This window comes from Malaclemys terrapin, chromosome 3 (assembly GCF_027887155.1).
Source record: "Malaclemys terrapin pileata isolate rMalTer1 chromosome 3, rMalTer1.hap1, whole genome shotgun sequence".
Classification (NCBI taxonomy): domain Eukaryota; kingdom Metazoa; phylum Chordata; order Testudines; family Emydidae; genus Malaclemys; species Malaclemys terrapin.
The window spans coordinates 96,270,080-96,295,525 of NC_071507.1; the positions used below are offsets into that span (position 1 = coordinate 96,270,080).

Consider the following 25,446-nt stretch of genomic DNA (forward strand, 5'->3'; position numbering starts at 1 on the left):
CATTCAGACTCTGCTTACATCATCATCAAGAAAAAGGGTCAGGAAAGGAAAAGCTGGTTTTGCAACTTGGTTGCATCCCTGACCACTTGGCTAATAGCCATTGAGGGACTTACCCTCCAGGAGCTTATCTAATTCTTTTTGGAACCCAGTTATACTTTTGGTCTTCCCAGCATCCCCTCTGGCAATGAGTTCCACAGGTTGTCAGGGGATAAAAAACACTTCTGCAAATTGTTCATTGGTATACATAAGGAGGTATATACTTTATTTTTTTTTTAAATGTACACACCATTGAGAGTTTTGGATTTTAAAATACAACAAAACTTGTAAGTAGCTTGTACATATTTCTGTGCAGTCAGTATTTGCTACCGCTGGAGTAAAAACCTAAGTATTAGCTGAGTACAAAAAAAAAAGCAGTTCTATAGACATAAATGATAATACAAAAGTTGCCATGCGGCTCCTAACATAAAAAATAAGAAGCAAAGAAAAATAGTTCACGTCTTTTTGTAAAATTGTGATTATGGAACATGTCCTAAAACTGGTCTGGGGTTACAGCCCAGAACGGAGTCAGGTCACTTGGATTCTATTCCTAGTTCTGCAGCTGACTCACTGTGACCAAGCACATCACGTTGCTTCTCTGTGCCTCATATTGCAAACCAGTACCCTAGGAATACTACTAGCTTCCCGCTTTTGCGAACTCCTCCGAAATTTTCCAAAAAAGGCTCTATAAAAGTATATCATTCCTTGATTTCCTCTCTCCACCCAGGATATTTTTCTGGATTTATCTCTTGAGACTGCTGCAGCTTTTATAAAGAGCTGCAGACTTCACAAATATTGCTATATACTATGCAATGTGAAAGGATTCCAAACCTTTTATAGCAATATGTTCATGACTACTCATACCTCAGCGTGAAGTGTGTTTTAAAAGCTTCTTACATTCCACAATACTTTGCAATTTGCAGGCATAGTACACAGGTCACTTGTAATATTTCGTAACAATTAGATTCTCTACAATGAGCAATATTCACTTCCTTCTCTTCTGTAACTTCAATCCTTTCTCTTACATTTCCTCCCTAATCACGATCTGTTAGCATCTGTGCTAACCTCATGTGGTTTGAAAAGTCCTCAGGCGAGGGACTTTATCTTCCTATACGTTCATAAAGCACCAGTTACAACTACAGCACTATATAAATAATGATACTCATAATACTTTTTTCCACTAGAAGGCATTTGAAATAAAGCAAACAAAAGGAAAAATAACACACTGAGGGCAGGATTTTCAGAAGAGCTCAGTGATGGCTTAAGTCTGGGAAACTGCTCCCACTCAATGGTAAAACTCCCACTGATGTCAATGGGACCAGAATGAGGGCAGTGCTGAGGACTTTAGAACATCTCACCCTAAAACTTGAAAGGATAAATAGGTGAAGAAGCTGAAACTGGTTAGTTCAAAAGATTTTTGCAGATATTTGAGTAGGGAAAAGCAAACCTGGGAAATAATGAAAGATGACTGAAACGGCTCAAAGATTTCTTGGTGATGAATACATCAGCACATTGTAGCATAAAAAAAATTCTCTATCCAGATGACTGTCAAAAAATCACACGCACCTCATTAACTCCTGACTATCTTCACTGGCTCTTGTGCTGCAGTAAGATAAATAAGTACCAGAAATATTGTTCAGGGAGGAAAGACAGTATGGTCTAAATTAAAAATATTTACCTGGAACACATGCTATGGGGACCCATGTGTATATAAAATGGGAGTTTGGAGTGGTTTGTTAAATGCTATCACTCTGAGAGCCTCATATTCCTCATGCAGTGTTCACTGGTCAACAGCAGTGGATGCTTCAAAACCAGGAGTGCTTCGAATCCACACTGCACTAAGGTCAGAACTGAGTTAGCTATGGTAGAGCCACGTATAGAACATGGCTGTCGCTAGCAGTGTGGAGCAGAATGTTTTTCCGACAACCACTCTAGGAAATCCCCCAAGTGTAGATTTATATTTTTTGCGCAGATGGTGTTGAGCCTGTCTACACGACAAATACAGATGAGTTGTGGGATTCGACTACAATATAGGTATAAACATAGCGTAGATTGAGCCTACGGGGACAGTTTAATAAAATCGCTGACCAAAAATCTCTGCCCACAATTGTCTGGAAAACTGGGCTCAAATCTTGCTAGTAACAGCCTTGTTTATACATCATTGTAGCTGGTATGGGTATAATCACAGAGTGCCCAGAGTCTAGCCTGGCATAAGCTAAATTTGTGAAGTGAACCTTGTTAACAAAACATGTCAAATGCCTTGGAACCATCAGAGTCCCATCTTTACTGTAACTCCATGCTAGAGGTCTAAGTTACAACACAGTAGTCTTCATAGCTAAAATATGTTTCACTCTTGCACTCTGGAAGGAGCATTATGTCAACTGTGCCTCCAGTACATGCTGCTGTCTCACTAGAGTCCAAGGCTCTGGCACAGGTAGGGTACACAGTTAAAACAAGGTTCAATCCCTGCAAGACTAAACTCTTTAAAAAAACTGGTTAGAGAACCATGTGATGTAATGGAGTCCCCAAACATGGTGGGAATGGCGATGTAAACAGGACCAAAGAGACATTGTTCAAGCCTATAACATATAGACATGAGTAAGCTGGGTGGAGCACCACTGGAAGATGTCACCTGGGAAATAAACTATTTCTGGTCATTATTTCACTGTTTTATCTTAAAAGGACAATGATATATTGTCTCTCCGGACCCCATTGTTTTGTTGCTCTTTAAGGAACCAGTTCATGAGCATTTCCTGAGAAGGAGCACTTTCAAAAGCTTGAAAATACAATATTCTGTGTATTTTCAGAATCCTGTTTTATTCTGGATTGCTGTCAGAAAAAAAGTCCAGAGAAAGAAGAGTCAGTTACTGTGGTGGTCTAAAAGCACACTGCGTGAGATTCTACTCAGCAATCTGCTGAATACTTGTTTAAATGAATATCCAATTCAGCTCTGAGGCACACTCAGTTTTATATGTTAAGTATGATGGTTAAAAATGGAAAACATGATCTTGAGAGGCCCAAAATTCTGTGTCATATGAAAGCGCCATGGTTTCAAGAATGATCTGCTTTTGTGACTACACATGTGTATCCTGTTCACTACATACAGGATACACACTATATAGAAAAACCAGCATAGCAGGAGAAAGCCATAACAGTGTGCCTGAATATACCCAAGGACCCACAAAAGTGCAACACCCTGCTTTAGCAACCAACCCCATCACCATAAGCACCTCATCACACAGACAGCTTGTTTTTTTCATTGTGTACCTTTCTTTTTGAAAACCAAGCCCTACCAGCTTGTAGTTCTTGAATACGAGCGTAGAAAACTGGCTTCATCTCCTTTTTAAATTATAAATTGCATGTAATAATCAAACTAGAGAAGTGTTGAGAAAATGAACCAAATCATTTAAAAACATTGGTTTATTAGGGTTCTTATCAGCCAGATCCTCCATGGCAGAAGTGGTGTCCTAGTGCAATGCACTCTAGGGTGACAGAGAGCAGCTGGAGCTCACTAATGTGACTTTTGGAGGTTCAGGACTTTTGTTTGTGCCCAGAAATAACTGAAAGGCGTCAACATTTTGCTACTGGAAACCTAAATGAGGCCATATTAAAGTGTTAAATATGAGCATTATTTCTGCATAAGACACCAGACATTTTTAGCAGCTGGCCCTTACATCTAGTGAGACAATTATGTGGACTTGGTTGATGATGTACAATATATTATCTGAGTAGCATGACATTTGGGGCTGTTCTCCATTTTACTAGGTGGTGTTGTAATAATGTGTTTTCAATGTCCAAAATATTGCAAAGGAGTTCACTGAATAAATCAGGTCAAAGGAACATGTGCATTAGAAGGAAGACCCTTCTTTCAGGCACATATTTGGAAAATAAACAGCAACAATGAGAAAGGAAATACTCAAAAGTAACCTGATAAATATGTTCCGTGTGAAAGTTTGCCCTTCTGTAGCAGTGATTCATTCAATGGGCACTTAAAGAAAGTCAAAAGAACTGCTCCATTTTGGATTTTTGACATGCTACAGCACCCAACTGTCCCTACAGAGGGTGGCTGGTGCATGGGGATAGCATACTGCAACCCCCAAATAAAGAATGGTCAGTTTTCACTGGCAGTACCACCTGCTGACTGTAAATGCAACACCAGACCCTCAATTTTGCACTGTAAGAAAAACCCTCTAGAATAATGACAATAACCCACTTCACTGGGAAACAAGGTTGGAGGTTGATATTTTTCAAAAAACTGACAAGACAGACATTCCTTCTGTCTCCTTAGACAGCTGATTTTTAAAAGAAACAAAGCTTGTTGACATTTGGGATTTATAGCCGAGATACTGAACAAAATAGACCAAAAACACTGTAGAACTGGTAACAAGCACCTTTGACAGATAAAAGTGCCTATGACTATGGGACACACTATGTTTTAAGTTTTTCAAAGCTGTTTGCCCACAGAGGAAATACAAATTCTGTATTAAAAACGTCTTGTTTGTTATTCTTCAACAGTCCCCTCATTTGAAATTTGGCTCTTCCCCAGCAGTGCCCATAGCAACACTTGCTGATAACTCAGAAATGTGCAGCTAATTTGTGTGTGGTTTCAGCTCCTGAATGCCAGCAGCTGAACTGTACTCTTTCAAGAGCAACAGGCTTTGTAAGGCCGTGTAATCCCGTTTATGTTAATTTTTTAGATGGCCATTGACAAGGGAAATACTTTTGTTAGCAACTCAAATAAAGAATACAAAATCCTGGAGTGGAAAATCTCACCTTTCTGTTCACACCATTTTATCGACAAAACAAACATTCAGAAATGCAAGCAAGCAATAGTAAGCATGGCAAAAAATTTCTCTCCACTAAACCAAGAATAAATTAGTTTGTAACAAACTTTTTTTTTGTCATAAAAATGGGTAGAAGGAAGAGTAGATTTTTTTCCTCTTTGGTCTATCTTGATATCCCTCCAGAGACACATAACAGGCATATTTCAAATTCACTCGTCTCCTATTGCAGGAAACAGTGACGTAGCAGTTTGTATTTTCAGAATTCTGGAAAAGAAGAAAAGTATTGCAATAATAATTTTCGTTGGTTGAAGAAACAGGAATAAAGAAGCAAAAGGTATGACAAGAGGCTCTGTAATGTTTCAATGGTAGAAGTTTTTACCCTGAGCATAATTAGATCAAATATTTAACTATACCATGTGCTACAAATAACATACACCTCTACCCCGATATAACATGAATTTGGATATAATGCAGTAAAGCAGTGCTCCGGGGAGAGGGCTGTGCACTCCGGCGGATCAAAGCAAGTTCGATATAATGCGGTTTCACCTATAACGTGGTAAGATTTTTTGGCTCCTGAGGACAGCGTTATATCGGGGTAGAGGTGTATTTCCACTTAATACAAACCCTTTCTGTATATCCATTGAAAGTAAAACACAAAACACACACACATACATGCTAGCACTACTATGGGCTCTTGAAGAGGTGACATTTTGCAATAAAGAGTTCCATTGACTTAAAACTTGGTGCATAGAATTTTGGAACGTTTTTGTTAAAGTGATAAAAAAAACCCAACAAGATGCATTTTCAACAAGAACTGATCAAGAAACTAAAACAATATCAACATTTGTGGTTTTCAGATCAACTTTTAATCACCTTTCCAGGAGGAAAACACAAATGATTCACTAGTAGTGAAGCCTAATTAAGAATAATCTCAATCCGTTTATATGGGGAGAAAGTCATCAGCAAACGGATCTGGGGGAAATAGTGCATAGAAAATTACAATCCCAACCCCAATATCTATCAACAATTAGGAAGGCAAACAAAAATCTGGAGTGTATCAACAGCAGAATAAAGCACAACTCACAAGAGACAGTTATGGCAATGTAACAAGGCAGCTGGTGGGATTACAAGTTAAGTACTGTGTTATAATTTTTGATGAGGTAGCATCTACCACCCCCAATTTGTAATTGGATCCCATTGTGAGAGGTACTGTACATAGGGATAAAGAAGATGGGGTATTTGTTAAATCTAACAGGTTGAAGGGGTGAGGACTGCTGTTGACTTGCTTTGTGTTACCTGTTCCTCTATTTAAATAGATGTGAGCCCATGGTGAAAGGATATGTAGGCTTTTTAGAAATTTAACTAAATATATTTGTGGAGTCATATTACACGGATTCTAGTGAAGAGTTCAGAAGGGGCACAGTCAAGAGTCCCCGTGGTTATCATTATGTGGAAAGGTTATTAAAATGGGCTTAGAGGATGAAACTCTGGCTCATTGAAGTCAATGGTAGGTCTGCCAGGCAGTGGGGCTAGGATTTCATCCAGAGTCATTAAAAATCTGAATAGGACATGACTGAACTTCTGAGGAGTAAAATTTCTAGAGGATAACAGATACAAAAGAAGGGAACTGGGAATGGAATGTGTTGGGAAACATTTTGCTACACAGGCTGTAATTAATGCATACAATGCACTAAGAAAGGCAGCAGATGACTCTACAATGTATTCTCAAGGAGTTATGCAGGCAATTAAAAGACCCAAACATGACAAGTACATGCAGAAGCTGGGAAGATAGAAAGACCATAATAGACTAAGTACAGTTTAGTTCGTCTCTCTCTTTCTCACTCATACCCTGCTTTAACAATCTTTCTTCCTCACATGTTCTTGTCCCTAATTCTCCATCTCTCCCCAGGGTAGCAATATAAGGAGAGTGTACAATCAGTAAAGGTTAGCAGTACAGTAATATTTGGATGTAAAATCAAAGGGATAATTCTAAAAATGTGGATTTGTATACATGGAGATTTTAGAGATTCTTCTGTTTTCTTAAGGAGACTTAAAGTGTAGGAAAATGCTCCGTCCCCACCCATATCAAAAGCCCATCGTGGCTGGGAAAAGGTAAACTTCTTCAAGATCCAGTCACACTGTGTGTTTATGATGTTGCTAGGCAGTGACATGATGTACTTGCTTCTCCTTTCCCTGTGGCAAAAAGACAGTTTCTTCTACAGACCTCCAAACTCCTGCTGCCTAAAATGCAGGATTGGTATAGACTGGAAGGGGAATAAAGGTAAACTTGGAAAGAAAGGGGAGGGGGAAGAATGACAAAAGGAGAAAAAAGAATGAGAGATTTCAAGAATATCTTTTCCAGGTGACTATGTCTGAATGAATACAGGCTAAAACTCCTTGCAAACAGTTTTCTATTCTCTGCCATCAGGCAGTTGTAGTCTCCTGTTTTGTGCTTCCTTCTGGGTTTTATGCACCTCACAATGCCTTGCATAAGATGACCGAGGTTAACAGCTCTTTAGAAAAGCTGAAGAAGTGTCACAGTATCAGTTCTTTATGCTGCAAAGCATCGTGCTTCACCTCAGCCCTGGAAGGAAGTGTAAAATGCAAAAACATGACTGATAGCTGGGGCCTTGCCTGGTCACAAGAAGTCGAGGACAATGAAAGAATGGAAGTCTGGTAAGAGGAGGGTAGATACAGGAGACACCTAATACATCTAGTTTCAGAGAGCTGGACCAAAAGACAAAGTGAAAAGGGCTTCTTGTCATCCATAGCATGGGATCCCTCTAGCCTTCTCTTTCCCAGATCTTTTCAGATCCAGAGCACAAATAATTCAACAGCTTGCTCTTCTTTTAGTTCCTCCAGCTGGCACAATTGCCTCTATCTAGCCCAATGTCACTGGCTGGGCTCCCTAAGAAACTCTGTAGTGAGGGTAGACACCTGTTGTAGAATCTCTGCTTAGGGAATAAGTGTCAACTTTTCCCTGTGAAGTATCTCATTAAGCAGTGGAAGTTGGGTGGGGCAATAATGAGTGATGAAGAATTATATAGTAGTGGGGAATTAGCTGATTCCCTTGAATGCTTGTTGCCAGATTTTTAAAGGCTTGGATGTTTTTTAATGGTGCATGGTACTTTTTGCAAAGAAAGTGTGAAGTTGTCTTTTGAGTGTTGGCTGCATTTGATTGAAAAACATTTTCAACCTTGACTTTTTTTCAATTAATTTTTTGGTTAGAATATACTCTAAAAATTCATACAAACACCAAGCTACACCACAGTACACACCGTGGCTTGTACTATTCTGCAGAATCTTGTAAGAACTATCACCAGCTTTATTAACAGTATTGACAAGTAAGGCAGACTGATGGAGTCCAAAGCTTAGCTCAGTCTTAGCAAGGCACACCAGAGAATTGTTTCTAGTAGCAAAAACTTTGCGTACTTGAATATCCTTATAAAGCCTCATGAGGTTAAGAACTGTGCTGAGTGGGATACAGAATGCACGGTAGCACAATTGTTCTCAGTTAGGCATGTGTGTTTATAATGAAACAGCTGTAGTTCTTGGACTAATCTCTGAATACTTTACAATTGCCACATCTTAGCTGGCAAAATACAATATTACTGTAATTTACCTTATACACCATGACCACAACAAAAGTGTTTCAATCAAGCAGACAGAAAATTACTGTATCTGTCATTGTATGAACACACCCACGCATACCTCTGTGCAGTCCATCTGCCCTTGGGGCAGACTGCTTCAGTGCCGAGACCTTTCTCATGGGTGAAAAATGAACTCAGAAAATGATGCTTGACTAGGCTAATATAAGTCAGTTTATGATTGCACATATAATTTGTTGTGGGAAAAAAAATGAGAGTTCAAAATTGGGGGAAGGGTTTTTTTGTTTTAAATTCTGCCATTTCTCTTATTTCCCTGTCTTTAGCTCTACCACTTTTTTTTTCCAGGTCCCTAGAAAGCCTAATGAACTTCTTATTCAGATCTCAGCATTTTGGGAGTGAAGGGAAGATGTACAAAGACTTCATAGGGTAACCGTCTTTTTCTGAGGTGCTGAACATCCATCGCTTTCATTGGAGTTAATGGAACCAGCCTATCCATAGCATTTCGGAAAATCAGAACACTTTTTAGGTGCCTAACTGTAGGTACCTAAGTTGGAAAATCTAGGCCTATATTTTTCAACATATTATGGTCAAAATGTCTTCAGAACTCAAACTCACAGGGTTCTCTCCTCATGTGGTTGATATTACCAGCCCATCCCCAATAGATTCATAGCCTTATTATGGGATGCACATGATTCTCAAGAACCTGATTAGAGTTTAATTTACTGGCATTTCCTTTTCAACCCCAAAAGATACCCAAGCTGATTAAAAAACCAAGTTCAATATTTTCACTTTGTATATTACTCCAGAGCAAAGTCCTTTATAGTTGGAAGGAGAGTTTCTTATTTGTTTTCTGACTATTGTTCTTGAAGATATATGTAGCAAAAAGAAAACTCTTTCTTGCCCTTTGGGTATGACGGCCTTTAACAAGACTAAAGGTAGCAAACATGTTGGTTGAACCACTTCACTGAAGAAAGCATGTGTGTCTGTGTATAGGTCTTACCTTAGGATTCTGCTGTCATTTTAGATTGTTCAAAGAGGATCACATGCAACTTTCTGAGCAAATACCCATCTAGTTTATAGTGTTAATAATTCCTCCCAAAATAACAGGGTATGTACCACGAAATACCATGCATAGAGCTACACAGCAGTAAAATAGCCAAAGGCACTTAGTACAGAAGATAATTGTCGAAACCTATCATTTAACTTTCAGTCTAACCAGTTTTTGCTGTAATAGAAAGAACACAGGAAAATGTAAGTCTGGTCTGACCAGATTGAAGGATACTATCTTATAGCATAGGCAAATGAACAGTTAATTTTGCTTTTTTGGGGGTACTTGGGGCATACTAAAATGAAGTAAACCTATTTATCCTAAATATAGGGCAGGCAAAGAATAGCTAGAACGTAGCGTCACTGTGAAGAATCTGAGAGTTACCATGTATGATATACTGAATGAATAACAGTAACAAAAAAGCCACATTAGTAGGAAAGATGAAAAGACCTGGATTTGAAAAGTGTGCAGAAAAACAAATGAGAGAAAAAAAAGTCTTTAAATACATACAATAAATATATTGTTTGCTGTGTTGTAGCCATATTGGTCCCAGGCTATGAGACAGACATGGTGGGTGAGGTAATCTCTTTTATTGGACCAACTTCTGTTGGTAAGAGAGACAAGCTTTTGAGCTCCACAGAGCTCTTCTTCAGGTCTGTGAAATGTAATCAGGTAGCTGTGACATGCTAATAACCTTTCCTACACCTGAGGAAAAGCTCTGTGGAGCCTGAAAGCTTATCCTCTCTTTCACCAACAGAAGTTGGTCCAATAAAAGAGATTACATCACTCACCTTGTCTCTCTCAAATATATTGTCATATGATAGAGAGGGCAGGGATCAATTAATCTCTATTTAAGAGGACAGAATGAAGAGTAATAATGGGATTATGATGGGGCAGAATTTTTTCTGGAAAAACTATTGGGAAAATCTATGTAACAACAAAAACAGCCTGTGAAAGGGAATCACCATCAGAGGCAATATGCGAGGTTAGACTAGACACATCTATTAGGGATGATTTCAGAAAATAAAAGCCCTTTTGATTGGCCCTGTGGAAGGCCAGATACTCACCTGGTATAGTTTGACATAGCTCCATTAAAGCCAATGGGCCAAGCCAATTTATACCAATTGAGGACTTAGTACCAGCCATTACCATATACCGATACAATATGATGCAATAATGAAACAAATATTTCCCAAACCTCACTATTGATTCCTTGATGCATCAATGACAAAACCTCTACCAATTTCTTACTCCTGGAAATAATTAGTAGTTTTGTAAAGTGAGAAAGAAAACAGCCCATTAAACACTGTTACACATAACCCACCTGAACTTGGAGACCTCTCTCAAAACAACCCTTTAACTTGCTCTGTGTCTGGGTCAAGGTCAATGTCATAGAAGCAAGGCCTTGTAGGAAGTCCTGGCATGGTGCTCATCTGTGGGGACAATAAAATAAAGTTACACTCCTGCAACTGTATGCGGATAATCACACTGTGCATATATACCTTTGATGAAGTGAAAGGCTAGATTGTTCTTCATGGACATAACTACAGCTGCAATTTTTTTTAAAATGTCAAACCATCTGCTACTTCAATTTATTTTTTAAATCTGAGCCTATGAGAGACAGGAAAGGTGAAAAATAAAAACTGTTACACAGTTTAAGGTTGTAAACTAGGAAGACGCAAGAGTGACCTTCTTCACAAAATGCAGACACACATTGGATTTCTTTGTGCCTCTGAGTATTTATCCATTTAAAGTTATGATACCAGGAATTTTGTAGATCAAAGGGCAATACTACATGAATTCCCCTGGTGCTACACACACATTAAACTGTGCGTCTTTGTGAATGAAAGCAGCACACAGCAAAGGAATTAGCCTTAACACCTTCATGACTATGAATACTTAATTAACACCAAGAGTGAACTGAGATAAAATAAATAAATTAATGGAGATATCCTATCTCCTAGAACTGGAAGGGACCTTGAAAGGTCATTGAGTCCAGTCCCCTGCCTTCACTAGCAGGACCAAGTACTGATTTTGCCCCAGATCCCTAAGTGGCCCCCTCAAGGATTGAACTCACAACCTGGGTTTAGCAGGCCAATGCTCAAACCACTGAGCTATCCCTCCCCCCCTTTAATTATTTTCATTAAAATAAATTATGAGTGATTCCTAATTCATCATTTAGGAGTTCCCAGCTCTTGGGCTCCATGCATTTTTCCTGAGAGTTCCCAGCACCAAGAAGTTATAGAGCCCGTAGTGAGCGCTACAATGCACTAAAGCAGTAACAGTTCCAGCAGAAGATCCAATCCTTATACATTGGCTGAAATATAAAGCCACAAAAGCTTGATTATTTCTAATTACTCGTAATTAAGGCCCTGCTCCAGGATAGCACTTCAGCATATGCTTAACTTTAAATAATGGGAGTAGTCTCAAATACTGCCTACTTCTAGTTTCACCTGGATTACTTATGCTACTATTATTTATTATCTGTATTGCAGTAGCACCTTTCAAAAATCGCTAAGTGACTTAGCAGCCCATTTTCATAAGTGTTGTAAGCAGTTAGGAACCCTACATCTCATTATGCTCCTCAATTGCTTTTGAAAATAGGACTTAGGGTCCTAAATCACTTAAACATTTTTGAGAATTTTAATCCCGGTCATGGACCATGGCCCTGTACAAACATGCAATGAAGTAACGGCCCTTGTCCCAAGGAGCTTACAATCTAACTAAAGCTACATCTACACTATGAGCTTGGGGTGCGATTCCCAGCTTGTGCAGACATACTCACTCTGAACTAGAGCACTAAAAACTGTAGTGTAGCCAAGGTGCACAGGCTATCTTCCCGGATTACAAACCCGCCCACACCCTCAGGGTACATACTCAGTGTGGCTAGACATGCTGCTGCCTGTGCTACCCTGGCTACACTATTATTTTTAGTGTGCTAGCTCAGACGAGAGCTAGCAGGAGTATATCTGTGGGAGCTGGGAAATCACACACTTGGCTTGTAGTGGAGACATAGCCTATACGTGCTTAAAGTTAAGTATGTGCTCAAGTGTTGAGCCTATTTGCATCAAAATCTTATTAACAACAAAAAAAGTTGTACAGACTTTTGAGGACCAGGATCTCAGCCAGGATAAATCAGCATAGGTCCACTAAAGCCAATATTCAATCTGGCCCTGAGGGTCTCTCCTTAAAATAAATGTATGTATCTGCTAGGGAAATGACATTTTCTCTGGACACAGTGAGAACTGCACCATGCTGATGGGTCTCAGAAAAGGAAAACATATGCTTGCTATTTTAGCCCCAGAGAGCCAAATTTATTGGTCCCCCTCTGACTGGAGTTGTTTCTAGTGCTCTATAAGTCAACCTGTTTTAATGCATGTACAATGATCTAGTTAGCATTGCCCACTGCTTTACACTGCAACTGTGCTCTGAAATCTAGTTTAGATTTACTATTACAATAGTGGAAAAGAAACAACATCACTTAAGACTCCCTCACAGAAACTTAAATACCCATGTATATTATATAAAGTAACTCCTCTTTCCCTCCTTGCGTTAATCCCAGGGGGAAAGGAGTTCATATTACATGGATTAGTGATATATTCGGTCTTCTTCTAATCTAGACCAACAGTTGATGGGAAAAAAAATTTCAGACATTACATTTCCTATTTTTTTTTTAAAAATAGTTTCAATTTAGTCATTTGTGGTCTTTTATTACATTACAGGGATAGGAAACCCCGCTAGTTTGCATTAAACAGAGGCTCTTACTCAAAACACAGCATTGTGTAATTACATATGTATTACGTTGGCCTGGCTTCTTGGGGAATGTTGACACTGCAATCTCAGGTATGACTGCAGTGCTGATAGATGTACCGACACTAGCTTTACCTGTGCTAGCGCAGCTAAAAATAACAGTGTAGACACAGCAGGACAGGCTTCAGTGTGGACTAGCAATGCAAGTATGTATCTAGCATCTCTGGGGTGCTGGCTCAGCCCTTGCTACCACATTGACTCTGCTGTTTTTAGCCATGCTAGAATGGGTGTGTCTACCCATGCTGCAATCACACCTCAGATTGCAGTGCAGACATACCCCGGGCTAAAATCTGGGATATTGTCTTTTCTTTGGGGATCATATCCTGCAATTGCAGGGGATGCACTAATTGGGATAGCAGGTTTTTTCCCATTTGTGACTTCTCAAATGTAAGGACTTACCTTGATATGAAACTGCCTTAATAAAATTTATAACATTACATGTATTCACACCTCCGCTGAGACTTTGGTTTCTGGCTGTATTGGAGATGGCCTTGCTATAACCCAGAGAAAGTGAGCTCCCAAGTTCCCCATAACTTGTAAAGTAGATCTACAGATATGTACATCCAACCGCATGGATAGTCTTCATTCACTCTATATAAACATCACATCCTAACATCACCGATTCTAAATTAAAGTCAAACATTTTTTTAATTACTTAATACCATAGGCCAGATTCTCTGCTCGTATAAATCACTCAGAGGCCACTAAAGTCAATGGAGTGATGCAGATTTACACTAGTTGAGCATCAGTCCCTGTGCTTCTAATTCCTTGCAGAGTGACAACCAACATGATTTTCATTAACAGATAACAAACATTTGAATTTTCCGAAGGGTGAATTCCAAACACTTTAATATTAATGCAGGGGGCTGTAACTCTTCTGACACTGAGGAATGAAGTCAACACAAGGGAGTAATTTCAACTGTATTAAAATCCCTGCTGCATACAAAAAAGTATATTTTATCTAAATCACAGTACAGAAAACATCTTCTGTCTCAGTGTATCACAGAGTAAAACTGACATGCTTTGTCAGTTTCACAATTGCCCGCAGTTCTGAATAGCAATGGTGAACCAGAGTAGATTCTCTGCTGTTGCCAGTTGTATACACAAATGTAACACAGGACAGAATTTGGCCCTTTATCTTTACTGCAGGGTCACATAGGAGGAGATGGCTGGATGGTTTAGGGGATTATTACTGAGTGATCCCCTCACTAGTGCTCCACTAAAAGGAAATGATAGAAAGACGGTTGCTCAGTAGATTGCAAAGCAGTGACAATAGGTTTGACAGGCTTACTTTCTGCATGGCTGCATATTCAGAAGCAAAGCTCCCTCCCCCTCCCCTGCTTTCTACTTTCTCCCAAAAGAGTACAAGGTGGGATTAGTGTTTTTGAGTTTATAGGCTGATCCCAAACCCAGCAGGTAGAACTCAGAAGCCCTCCGGAGGTATTGGGAGCCTGGATCTTCATGTACAGAGGGTCTTGTTAATCTGCCACTGGTTGCTACACATGCTGTACCTGCTCAGTGGATAAATAAAAGACTTCAGTCTCCAAGGCTTTTTCATCTTAAATAAGCACTGAATTGACACCAGTATTTTAAAAGTAAAAAATAGAAGCAGATAATGGGCTTTGAAAGAGCAAATTCTCCTATGAAAAGAAATCACTTTGGTAATTAGCCAGTCTTCAGCAGGAAAAATGCACTGAAACAGCAAATAAGAACTTCACACTCCTATAGTGACTTTCATGCACACCAGATCCTGATGTGTCTCACAGTTTACACATCATATATACTACACAGGGATCACTTCACCCTCCACTGATATTCAGTGACCTCTAAAATGTAATGTGGCAGCTAAGTAACACCACACAGCAAGGCTACAAAAACAGGTTAGGGTAAGTAGCCGTGAATTAGAATGTTATCCAAATGAAACTACAGGTGGAATTTAGGTAGGCAGAATAAAACTATCCAAACTGGAATCAGAGCAAGACTATGGCTATCGTATCTTCTCTTGCCAAAACTGCAATGGAACTTCAGTAACCACGGGTGGTGTGGACTTCAAGTTTAAACTCTTCATTCAATATATCTGAATGTTTTCTCCATCCAAGAAATCTCATCTACCAAGAATTCACACAGCTTTTAAACATCTGCTAAGAAATGCAACAAGGGAATTGGGGCAAGTTTGTAGGAACTCACTTGAATCAATAATTTCCAATAAGATATTTGCAATTCTCTACAAACCCCTGAAAGCTCTCTTTTAACTCTGCACTACAGCCAATAATCCTTTAGAAAGATTTTGTGAAAGGCGCAACACTTGTGTTGATGGCTACACTATTATGTGCATGTAGTTATAGTATTACATAAACAATAAGGTTTGGAGGAAAAAGCAATATGCTTTAAATATAAAAGTTATTGTGGGGATTATGTTAATAATTATACTTCTTGGAAACCAACACTGGCAAAAGTAAAGCATGATTTTAGTTGAAAAAGGTCTAATACAACCGCTATCTGTCTTACGTATTTATGATGTCGGAGTTTCATACACATACCTAGACAAAAAGGTAGAAGGATACTTATGATTCCTTACAAGAGCAGGGTGTCAGTTATTCTTAAAGAAGCTTCATTAAGGATGTTCTCAGAAATCTTGCTAATATTGAGCTACATCTAATTTTCCTTTGCAGGGAAGGGGGGGTGAAAGTTCATTTAGAAAGTTGTGGTAGTAGCACTCTGGTAGTTTCTGCAAACCTCCGGTCTCCTCAGTCCCAGTCAACCATGTTTTAGGCCAGGGGTCGGCAACCTTTCAGAAGTGGTGTGCCGAGTCTTCATTTATTCACTCTAATTTAAGGTTTCACGTGCCGGTAATACATTTTAACGTTTTTAGAAGGTCTCTTTCTCTAAGTCTATAATATATAACTAAACTATTGTTGTACATAAAGTAAATAAGGTTTTTAAAATGTTTTAAGAAGCTTCATTTAAAATTAAATTAAAATGCAGAGCCCTCCGGACCAGTGGCCAAGACCCGGGCAGTGTGAGTGCCACTGAAAATCAGCTCGCGTGCCGCCTAGAATTGAATCCCACTGTCTGCTAGCGAAATTAACATTTTAAGCTATAAAAAGCAACAGGTCCTGTGGCACCTTTAAGACTAACAGATGTATTGCAGCATAAGCTTGCATGGGTGAATACCCACTTCATCAGACGCATGCGTGGGTGAATACCCACTTCGTCAGAAGCTTATGCTCCAATATATCTGTTAGTCTTAAAGGTGCCACAGGACACTCTGTTGCTTTTTACAGATCCAGACTAACACAGCTACCCCTCCGATACTTGATTTTAAGCTATTTAATTCTCAGATTAGTTAAGTACATGTGTTTGTTGGATATGTTCACTACAGATAATTTGTTATATTTGTAACGGATTTTATTCTTGCAATAATGTCTCAGCAAATTTAATCAACACATTAAATTATTGTTTACATACAGATCTCTATAGAGGATACACTAGTTTCTTGCCAAGAACTGGTTGGAGGTTTTTTATCAGTTTTTAAAAAGGATTTATTCCATAAAGAGGAACTTATTTGCTGACTTCCTTGGGTGCATATTATTCAATCAATATAACTGATCTAAATAGCTATTGTATATACAGGACTTGGCTTTGCTGGAGCTGTGAAGTTCAAAGACAGTCAATGACAATACAGGAAAAAGGATGAGCCATTTCTGATTCTGTTTTCCTCCATATTCTGGTACTTCACTTTTGCCCAGCATTGCTGTCACATGTGCTATACTCTATGCTAAATAATACATATCAAAATCTCAATTCACCTGCATTTTTAGGCATTTCTAACGTGCTTATTGCTACAACAGTTAGGCACTCTTCTGACAAATAAAAGACATTTGGTGTTGTATCTTCTGACTCACCTACAGGCAAACTGATCTTTTGAAGTCACAGAGAAATGTGTTGGAGTTAATGTGGCTACGTGGGTGAGTAAATGTTCACCACTTACCCCCTTACCAGCTTGACCCCTGTGCAGAGGGCCAGACAGAAGGCCTGTATACCATTTAAGTCTCACCTAAATGCTAATCTGAAGCCGTAGATGATGCACAAGGCCTAGGCACAGGGATGAATTTCACCCCAGCGTGAGTTACAGTTGCATAATCAGGCTCAGAGATTCTGTTAACCAGATTTGTCAAGGTTTCCCAACAGGAACTATTTTGCTTAGCTTCCTCTTTTTATTATACAGCTGCTTATCAGTGCTTGACGTAACCTGTCTCTTATTTCCAATATATAAACAAATAAAATTAAAAATTCTTATAGGAGCTGACAATGCCTTAGCTGTATTAGCACAATGGTATGATTTTAAAACCAGATGGCTTGAGTTCTACAAGCAATTCATGTTTAGTGACTTTCAGATACAGTTCAACATCTGTCTGCTTTACAAGCATGGTAAGATCTGTAAATTAGAGGAAAAAAACAGAAGATTATGCATCTCAGAAAAAGAGTTGAAACCAAAAGAATACAGGATATGAAAAATCTTTGAAGAACTCAGTCAGGAAATTTCTCCTTGTTGCGGTTTATGGAGTTATGTTGCTCCCACTGTGGAATCTGAATTATTCACATTATCTAATAGTGTCCTTTTGCTAATTAAACAATCTGAGACAATTCTGAACCCCTTGAAACTGTACAGAGAGCAGATGATGTTTCTCAAGGGAACATGGCAGACTTGTAACTTGGGATAGTTTATCAATAAAATCCTAAAAGGGAGGATTGTATATTCTCTACCCTCTCAACTAAAATCAATACACGAGAAAAACTCCATTTATGAAGATCACTGCATGCATGCAGGCGTTATGTTTAATTTGGTTTTATTATTACACATAAATACACAGGGCAGCTCCTAAACCAGTGGTACTCAAACTTTTCCTGTCACGCACCCCCTTACCATGGAATCTGTCCATGCCTCCCCCCCATTACTGCATAGTTGGCTCATCAGAGGAGCGTGGGCTGCAGGCAGAGCTGGAGGCTAAACTGGGGATGGGGGAGGAGCTGGGGCTAGAGGCAGAGCTGGCCTGGGGGTGGAGAGGGAACGAGGGCAGAGCTGGGCTGCGGGGGAAGGGGGGGGCACAGGGGGCAGGGCAGAGCTGCAGCTGGGGCTGGAACTAAGCTGGGGTCAGAGTGAGGCTGGGTGGTGCTACCCCCCTACCCTCCATGGGGGCTAGCCCAAGCCCTGCTGCACTCGCCCCTGAACGTTCCTCCGTGCCCCCTAGAGGGGGTGCACCCCACAGTTTGGAGACCACTCTCCTAAACTGATGTGAAGGAACTATGGTTATTTACACCAGCTGAGGATCTGGCCAACAATTTTCTTTGCTTGAATTACTCACAATCTTAATGTCTGTGGAGCTAAAGAGACCTCGCTGGCCAGAAGCAAACGTGTATGTCGTTGATACTGCAAACACTTACACAGGTTCTTAATCTTAAGCATGGGAGTAATCTCACTGACATCCATCAGACTTGTACATCAACACAGGTCAATTTACAGAATTGAGGCCCTATAAAACTTCAATAGTAGTTCACTTTTTCAATAAGAAAGTAAAATAGCATAAAAGTGAAAGCAGAACGACAGTAATTAAAAGAAGAAGAAAAGCAATATTTAATGCAAAAAATACAGCTGATATGGCTGGCTTGAAGCAATAGAGGAAATATATCCCTGCTAAAGGAATGGTGTAGAGCTATTCCCAAGACAGAATTAGCTCTCTTAAGTGACCTTCAACCTGCCTCTTAAAAAAAAAAAAAAAAATAGAACAAACCCTGAGATTGGAAAAACACATGCATAATGCAGGCAAGTTGGGGCTTTCTTGGAAAAGAATCAACGGTTTTAAAAAAAACTAATAAATTTAGACTTAGAAGTTACACTATTTCTCAAAAAAGCTATTGTACTAACTAAATCATATTTTAAAAACATAATTTCAGCATGTTTCAGTGCCTCAAAACAAATACGTGGTTTATCAAAGTTGCTCAGCAACAATTTTTAGTCAGTGCTTAAAATAAAAGTTTAATTATAAGGTTTTATGAAAATTTGTCCAAACCTGGTAATATTCAGACAATAAAATGAAGTTCACGTTTCTTTTTTTTTCGGGGGGGGGGGGGGGGGGGGGCGAAGCTTAATATAAAGGAGGTTTGTTGCACTCAGAAGCCTCATAACAAGACACATAAAATGTTAATTCCTCCCAAAAGAACAAAATAATGCTTATAAAGAAGATCTGCAACTTTAATCACATTCTATTGTCTGCAAAGAACTTTGCTTCACTGGCATGTTGCCTGATTTTAGGCGCTGACTACCGCCTGATATCAGTTTTTCCATTGTTTTTTTTTTTTCCTGTGATGGCTTCTTAAGCAAGGGCTGGGTCCCCACATGTTTGAGGTGTGATGGAGTTGCTCTGCTTCAAGGAAATATTGATAATCTCTGGCAATAAGAGAGACATACATTCCTCATCTGCTTTCACCATCCAGCTGGACTTTAAGATATTGGTTACATTGCAGAAAGCCCTAAATGACCAGGGATCAGCCTACGTGAGTGATCACCCCTTTCTCCCACTGTCATATTGTCACAGTTCCAGACAATAGATCGCTTGAGCTGGATTGCCCTTATACAAAAGAGGGGGGGTGACTGGCAGGACTCTAGGACTCTGGAATTTGTTTCCCCTTTGGTCCTAAATAGTCCAGCTTTTGGTGACCTTTTGGGAACACCGCAAAAGACATCTGTTTCACCGGGGCTTTTGGAGAAGGCTCAGGCTATGCTTCCTAGATGATGGAAAGGAAGAAAGAGGTTTTTGTAGGTATATGGCTGGCCAAGTTCCTGTTGAATTTTAACACGGTTAAGATTTAAATGTTATTGTGTGTATTAGGGAACATGGAGGCTTGGATGAGCATCTCTTTAGTTATTTCAAGAAAAATAAATAATTACATAAATAAATAAGTGCAGTGTATGGATATAACTCAAAAGTGAGTTGCGCGAATCTCCCTCAAAAAAGTAAAATATATTTGTGTATCACATACATGGCAGCAATTTCTCTAAGTTGAATAACTCTAGCATTTTCATCTTTGAAGATACAAAAGTACATCTGAAGCTGGAGAAAATTCGTCCCCTAATCACAATACAATACCAACCTTGTAGTTTTACTTGAAAAATAATCACCTATTTTGAGATTGTGTGGGTCAAGTGTTCAGATGCAGCTTCCAGATTTGCGTGTCTACTTTGGGGACACACAATTCTCATAGTCACTTGTCCTAAGATTATTATTTATCCACAGCATCCACAATATTCTTGGATGCTTTACAGATAATACAGAAATGTTGCCTGTCCTGAAGAGTTAACAGTCAAGGACATACACAATACAACAAGTGAGAGCTACAAACAGTAGGTAAAGAAATACAAGGATGAGAAAACTAGGGTTACAAATCTGAGATGACTCGTTCCAAAGTATGTTCCACAAAATTTCTCCATGACAAGCCACTAAAATCCTCCTTCAGTATAACATGCTCCATTACCCAACCCCCATCCTCCCTCATCATCCAACCAGCCTGACTCCACACAGCAACTCTGGATAGACAGCATCTACACCTCCCATGAATGATCATCCTCTTCCCTCTACTTCACTTCTAATACCAAAGTCTCCACGGGCTGTTTCCATTCCTGACAAGCTGCCTGCTGATCAGAAAATGCTGATAAATTCTCTCAGGAAGAACTAGTCCATTGGAGGTGGCAGGAAAGGGGGTCCTATTTCATATGGCTTCAGGGAGCATGGGTATCACTGATGCTTGGTGGCCCTAGGGTACCGTCCCTCAATTATCTGAATCTTCTGGTGACCAGGACCAAATGTCAAATAACAGGTTCATTGACATCACAGGAATCCAGAGGCTGACAAGACAGAATTAAATAACAGTTTTCAAGTACATAAAAGGTTGTTACAAGGAGGAGGGAGAAAAATTGTTCTTCTTAACCTCTGAGTCTAGGACAAGAAGCAATGGGCTTAAATTGCAGTAAGTGTGGTTTACGTTGGACATTAGGAAAAACTTCTTGTCAGGGTGGTTAAGCACTGGATTAAATTTCCTAGGGAGGTTGTGGAATCTCCATCATTGGGGATTTTTAAGAACAGGTTGGACAAACACCTGTCAGGGATGGTCTAGATAATACTTAGTCCTGCCTTGAGTGCAGGGGACTGGACTAGATGACCTCTCGGGGTCCTTTCCAGTCCTATGATTCTATGTAACTCCCTCTCCCCTGCTGGTATCCAGGTTCCATAGAAAGAAGTGTTTTGGGGTGGGACTATCCCCCGAGCCCTGCTAGTGTAGCATCTCCAAACTAATTTGCTCTGCATTTACTGAAACCTGTACATTTCACACCCACTATTTTCCCACAAGGGCCAGCTATCTATAAATCAGGTATCATGGGGGAAAGTCCAATTCGGCACTGTGCTGCCCTACTATGGCATTTTGGTTAAAAGCCTCTTCTTTTCACATGGAATCTCAGCTGATTACTGCTGACAGATTCAACAAGGAGTCTGGTGGCACCTTAAAGACTAACAGATTTATTTGGGCATAAGCTTTCGTGAGTAAAAACCTCAAGTGAGGTTTTTACTCATGAAAGCTTATGCCCAAATAAATCTGTTAGTCTTTAAGGTGCCACCAGACTCCTTGTTGTTTTTGTAGATACAGACTAACACGGCTACCCCCTGATACTTGCTGACAGATTGACACCACTGCTGAAAATGTGAAGCTGCTATAAATCTTAGAAGATGAAGGAAAATGGTAGCAGGTAATTGCATAAAGCAGATGCAATGTGTGCTCAGTACTCAGCAAATTTCACTCCTTCCAATTACTGATGCCTTGGGAAAATGGCCAGGTTCACCTACCTAGGGTGACCAGATGTCCCGATTTTATAGGGACAGTCCCGAGTTTTGGGTCTTTTTCTTATATAGGATCCTATTACCACCCCCCACGCACACACCCATCGTCCCGATTTTTTACACTTGCTGTCTGGTCGCCCTAGGTTCACCCGCCCCTAACGGGCACCAAATTTCAGCATTGAAAAACCCAAGAAGAATGCAAAATTTTACTGAGTAGAAAAATATGTAACTGTTGATAAAGTGACTCCCTCAGGTATAGTTTAGATCCACCAGCCTCTGAACAGATGCACAGTTTTCTGAAGTCTGAGGGTATAACATACTGTAAAAAAATGAGCTAGTTCTGTTCAACATCAACCTGTAGGTTACCCAGAGAGGGGATATGGCTTGCTATTTATTTATTTTTTTTAAACACAGTCATGTTCCATTTTTTATCCTGACAATGGGTTGATTACATGGTCTCATAATTTAACTTCTAAAAGTACTTAAAAAGAGCTAGTGGCCATCTATTAATTACCCAAAGGGTTGCAGTCTTTTGGAAAATATCTGAAATGAGAAGTCTTCATGAGGAGGGGGAGAGGGAGTTGAGTTCATCATGTTAATCTCATTTCAGCAGACATTACCTAGCTTTCAGGACACTGGAATAATAAAATCCAGAATGCAGATTTCACAGAACAGCTCGATTTCTCTGTTTTTGTCATTATTTATTTCTCATGAACGGTGCCTAATTGAAAGCTCCAGAGACTGAAATGTTTTTTTTTTAAGAACAGGTGCACTGCAGACAGCAACAGCACAAACTTCTCCATCACTGCAATATCAGTGTGCCTCCGCCTTGACCTGGGGGATCAGCTCTAGACATCAGAGACTAGTTAAGTCTCCACATCCATGTGGTTCAGTGATGTGAACATCTATCCATTAGGAACCGCATTGACACCACCAATTTATTTTACATAAGCCATGAACAGCCACCAGATGGTAACAATTTTAAGTCACTAGTTGCCTGGACTAACAGTTTAGAGGTGTTTCTTCCTCTTCCTTTCCTCTTAACAAAATAGTAAAGGTAACTGAAATAAGACCCTTGTGACTCTATAAGTGAAGTTAACGGAAAATACACACTCATACAAACAGCCACTGATTTTAAATGTGGACAGGGAGATTGCTTATTGAAAAACAACAGTTTTGTTTGCCTCATCTTTGTCGTCCAGGCAAATTGTGGTTATTGCATCACTGATCAGAAACACAGGACTGGAAGGGAACTGTTGGGTCCTAGAGTCCGGTTCTCTGCTATTGCAGACAACTCTGCCATATACTACCATTCAGACATTTATCAAGCCCCATATTAGTCAGGTTACCCGCCCCCACAAATCCTATTGGGAGGCTGTTTCAGAACCTCCCTTCTCTGATAGTTAGGAACTTCTTCTAATTTCCAGCCTAAATTTATTCATAGCCAGTTTCTTCCCATTTGTTCTCGTACCAAAATTGTCCTTTAGCTTAAACAGCTCTTCTCCCAGGGCTTTGGAGCGATGCTCATGCTCTGGCTCAGCTCCAGCTCCAGGCTAAAACCTGCAGCTCCACTGCTCCGGAGCTGCTCCGCGCTCCTGCTCCGGGCTCTGCTCCAAATCCCTATCTTCTCCCTCCCTTTGTTTACCCCCCTGATGTATTTATAGAGGGGAGTTGTTTTTCTCTCTCAGCCTTCATTCTGCTTGACTAAACAGGTCAAGCTCTTCCAGTCTCTTCTCATTAGACAGGCCTTTCATTCCCTTGATCATCCTAGTAGACCTTATTTGCACCTGTTCCAGTCCGAATTCACTTTTCTTGAACGTGGGTGACCAGAACTGTACACAGTATTCCACATGAAGGGGGGAGGGATAGCTCAGTGGTTTGAGCATTGGCCTGCTAAACCCAGGGCTGTGAGCTCAATCCTTGAGGGGGCCACCTATGGATCTGCGGCAAAAATCAGTACCTGGTCCTGCTAGTGAAGGCAGAGGGCTGGACTTGATGACCTTTCAGGGTCCCTTCCAGCTCTATGAGATATAGGTATATCTCCATATATTATAAGTCTCTTACCAGTGCCTTGTAAAATAACATTCATACTTTTTACTCTCTACTGGAAATGCATCACCCGATACATCCTGGAATTGCATTTGCCTTTTTTGGTGTTGACATGCCATACCATACTGGTGGCTCATACTCATCTTGTGATCAACTAATAAATACACCCAGGTCTCTCTCTTCCTGTTATCTCCAACTGATGGGTCTTCTGCTTTATAGCAGAATTTGTTTGTTATTAGTCCCTAAGTGCGTGACTGTGCCCTTTGTACTATTAAATTTCATCCCACTTCTATTATTCCAGTCCTCAAGGTCATCCCATTCTTCCTGGGTAAAATTCCAATGATCCTCTGTATTGATGATGCCTTCCAACTTGTGTCACCAGCAAATTTCATTACCACAGTCCTACTTTTCATGCCAAGGCCATTGATGAAAATATTAAATAAAATCAATCCCGAGACTGATCCCTGAGGAACTCTAATAGTAATCTCCTTCCAGCAGGAAGTTTTCCTTTCAGCATAATCCATTGTCATCTCTCTCTTAGCCACTTCCTTACCCACTTTACAATTCTCCTACTAATCCCCATCTTCTGCAGCTTAATTTCCTATGTGATACTATGCCAAATACTTTACTGAAGTCCGGATAGATTAAATCTACCACATTTCCAGTTATTTTATCAAATAAACAATGGATCCCATATCTCAAGAAGTGGAAATACTGTCTTCTCACTCCCACTAAAATATCAAATTTTCCCATAGTTACAACATATTTAAACTTTATTTTATTTTTAGTCCTGGATCAATAATAAAGATTTAATACTCTTGACCATCCAACATGGCGTTCTGTGTCTGGGCTACATATCATGACCCAAGCTAAGTGCCTTTTCTAAAGACTAATTTTCTCCACTTTTTCCATGACTTGTAAGCTTTACATCAGCTCATTCTTAACTGAGACGACCAGAAAGGAATCAATTTGTCTGGACATATGAACAGTAAACTGGATTCCCTAATGGGTATTCTCCTAAGTGTATCACAGAACTGATAACTCTGTTGAATGTCAAGTTCTGCCATATCCCTTATACCAGTCCAGACCGTACAGCAATTCCCGTTGACAAGTAGGTAGAAATACAGAAACAAACTGTAGCTCTGCTGAATGTCAACTTTGCATGGTAACTTCTGTGTTTTGTTTCCATGGGATATCATCCCTGATACAATATGCGCTCT

General features: G+C 39.8%; 1 protein-coding gene across 2 annotated transcripts in view; it reads right to left on the minus strand.

Moving 5' to 3' along the window:
• Nucleotides 1-235: 235 nt before the first annotated feature.
• Nucleotides 236-25,446, minus strand: part of MTHFD1L (methylenetetrahydrofolate dehydrogenase (NADP+ dependent) 1 like) — a 240,469-nt gene continuing 215,258 nt past the window's right edge. For both annotated transcript variants that reach the window (XM_054023202.1, XM_054023203.1), the window contains exons 27-28: nt 10,801-10,909; nt 236-5,084 (exon numbers count right to left, since the gene is read on the minus strand). In XM_054023202.1, the coding sequence (XP_053879177.1) occupies nt 10,820-10,909 (90 nt within the window). In that variant the 3' untranslated portion in view covers nt 236-5,084; nt 10,801-10,819. The remainder of the gene's footprint in view (nt 5,085-10,800; nt 10,910-25,446) is intronic.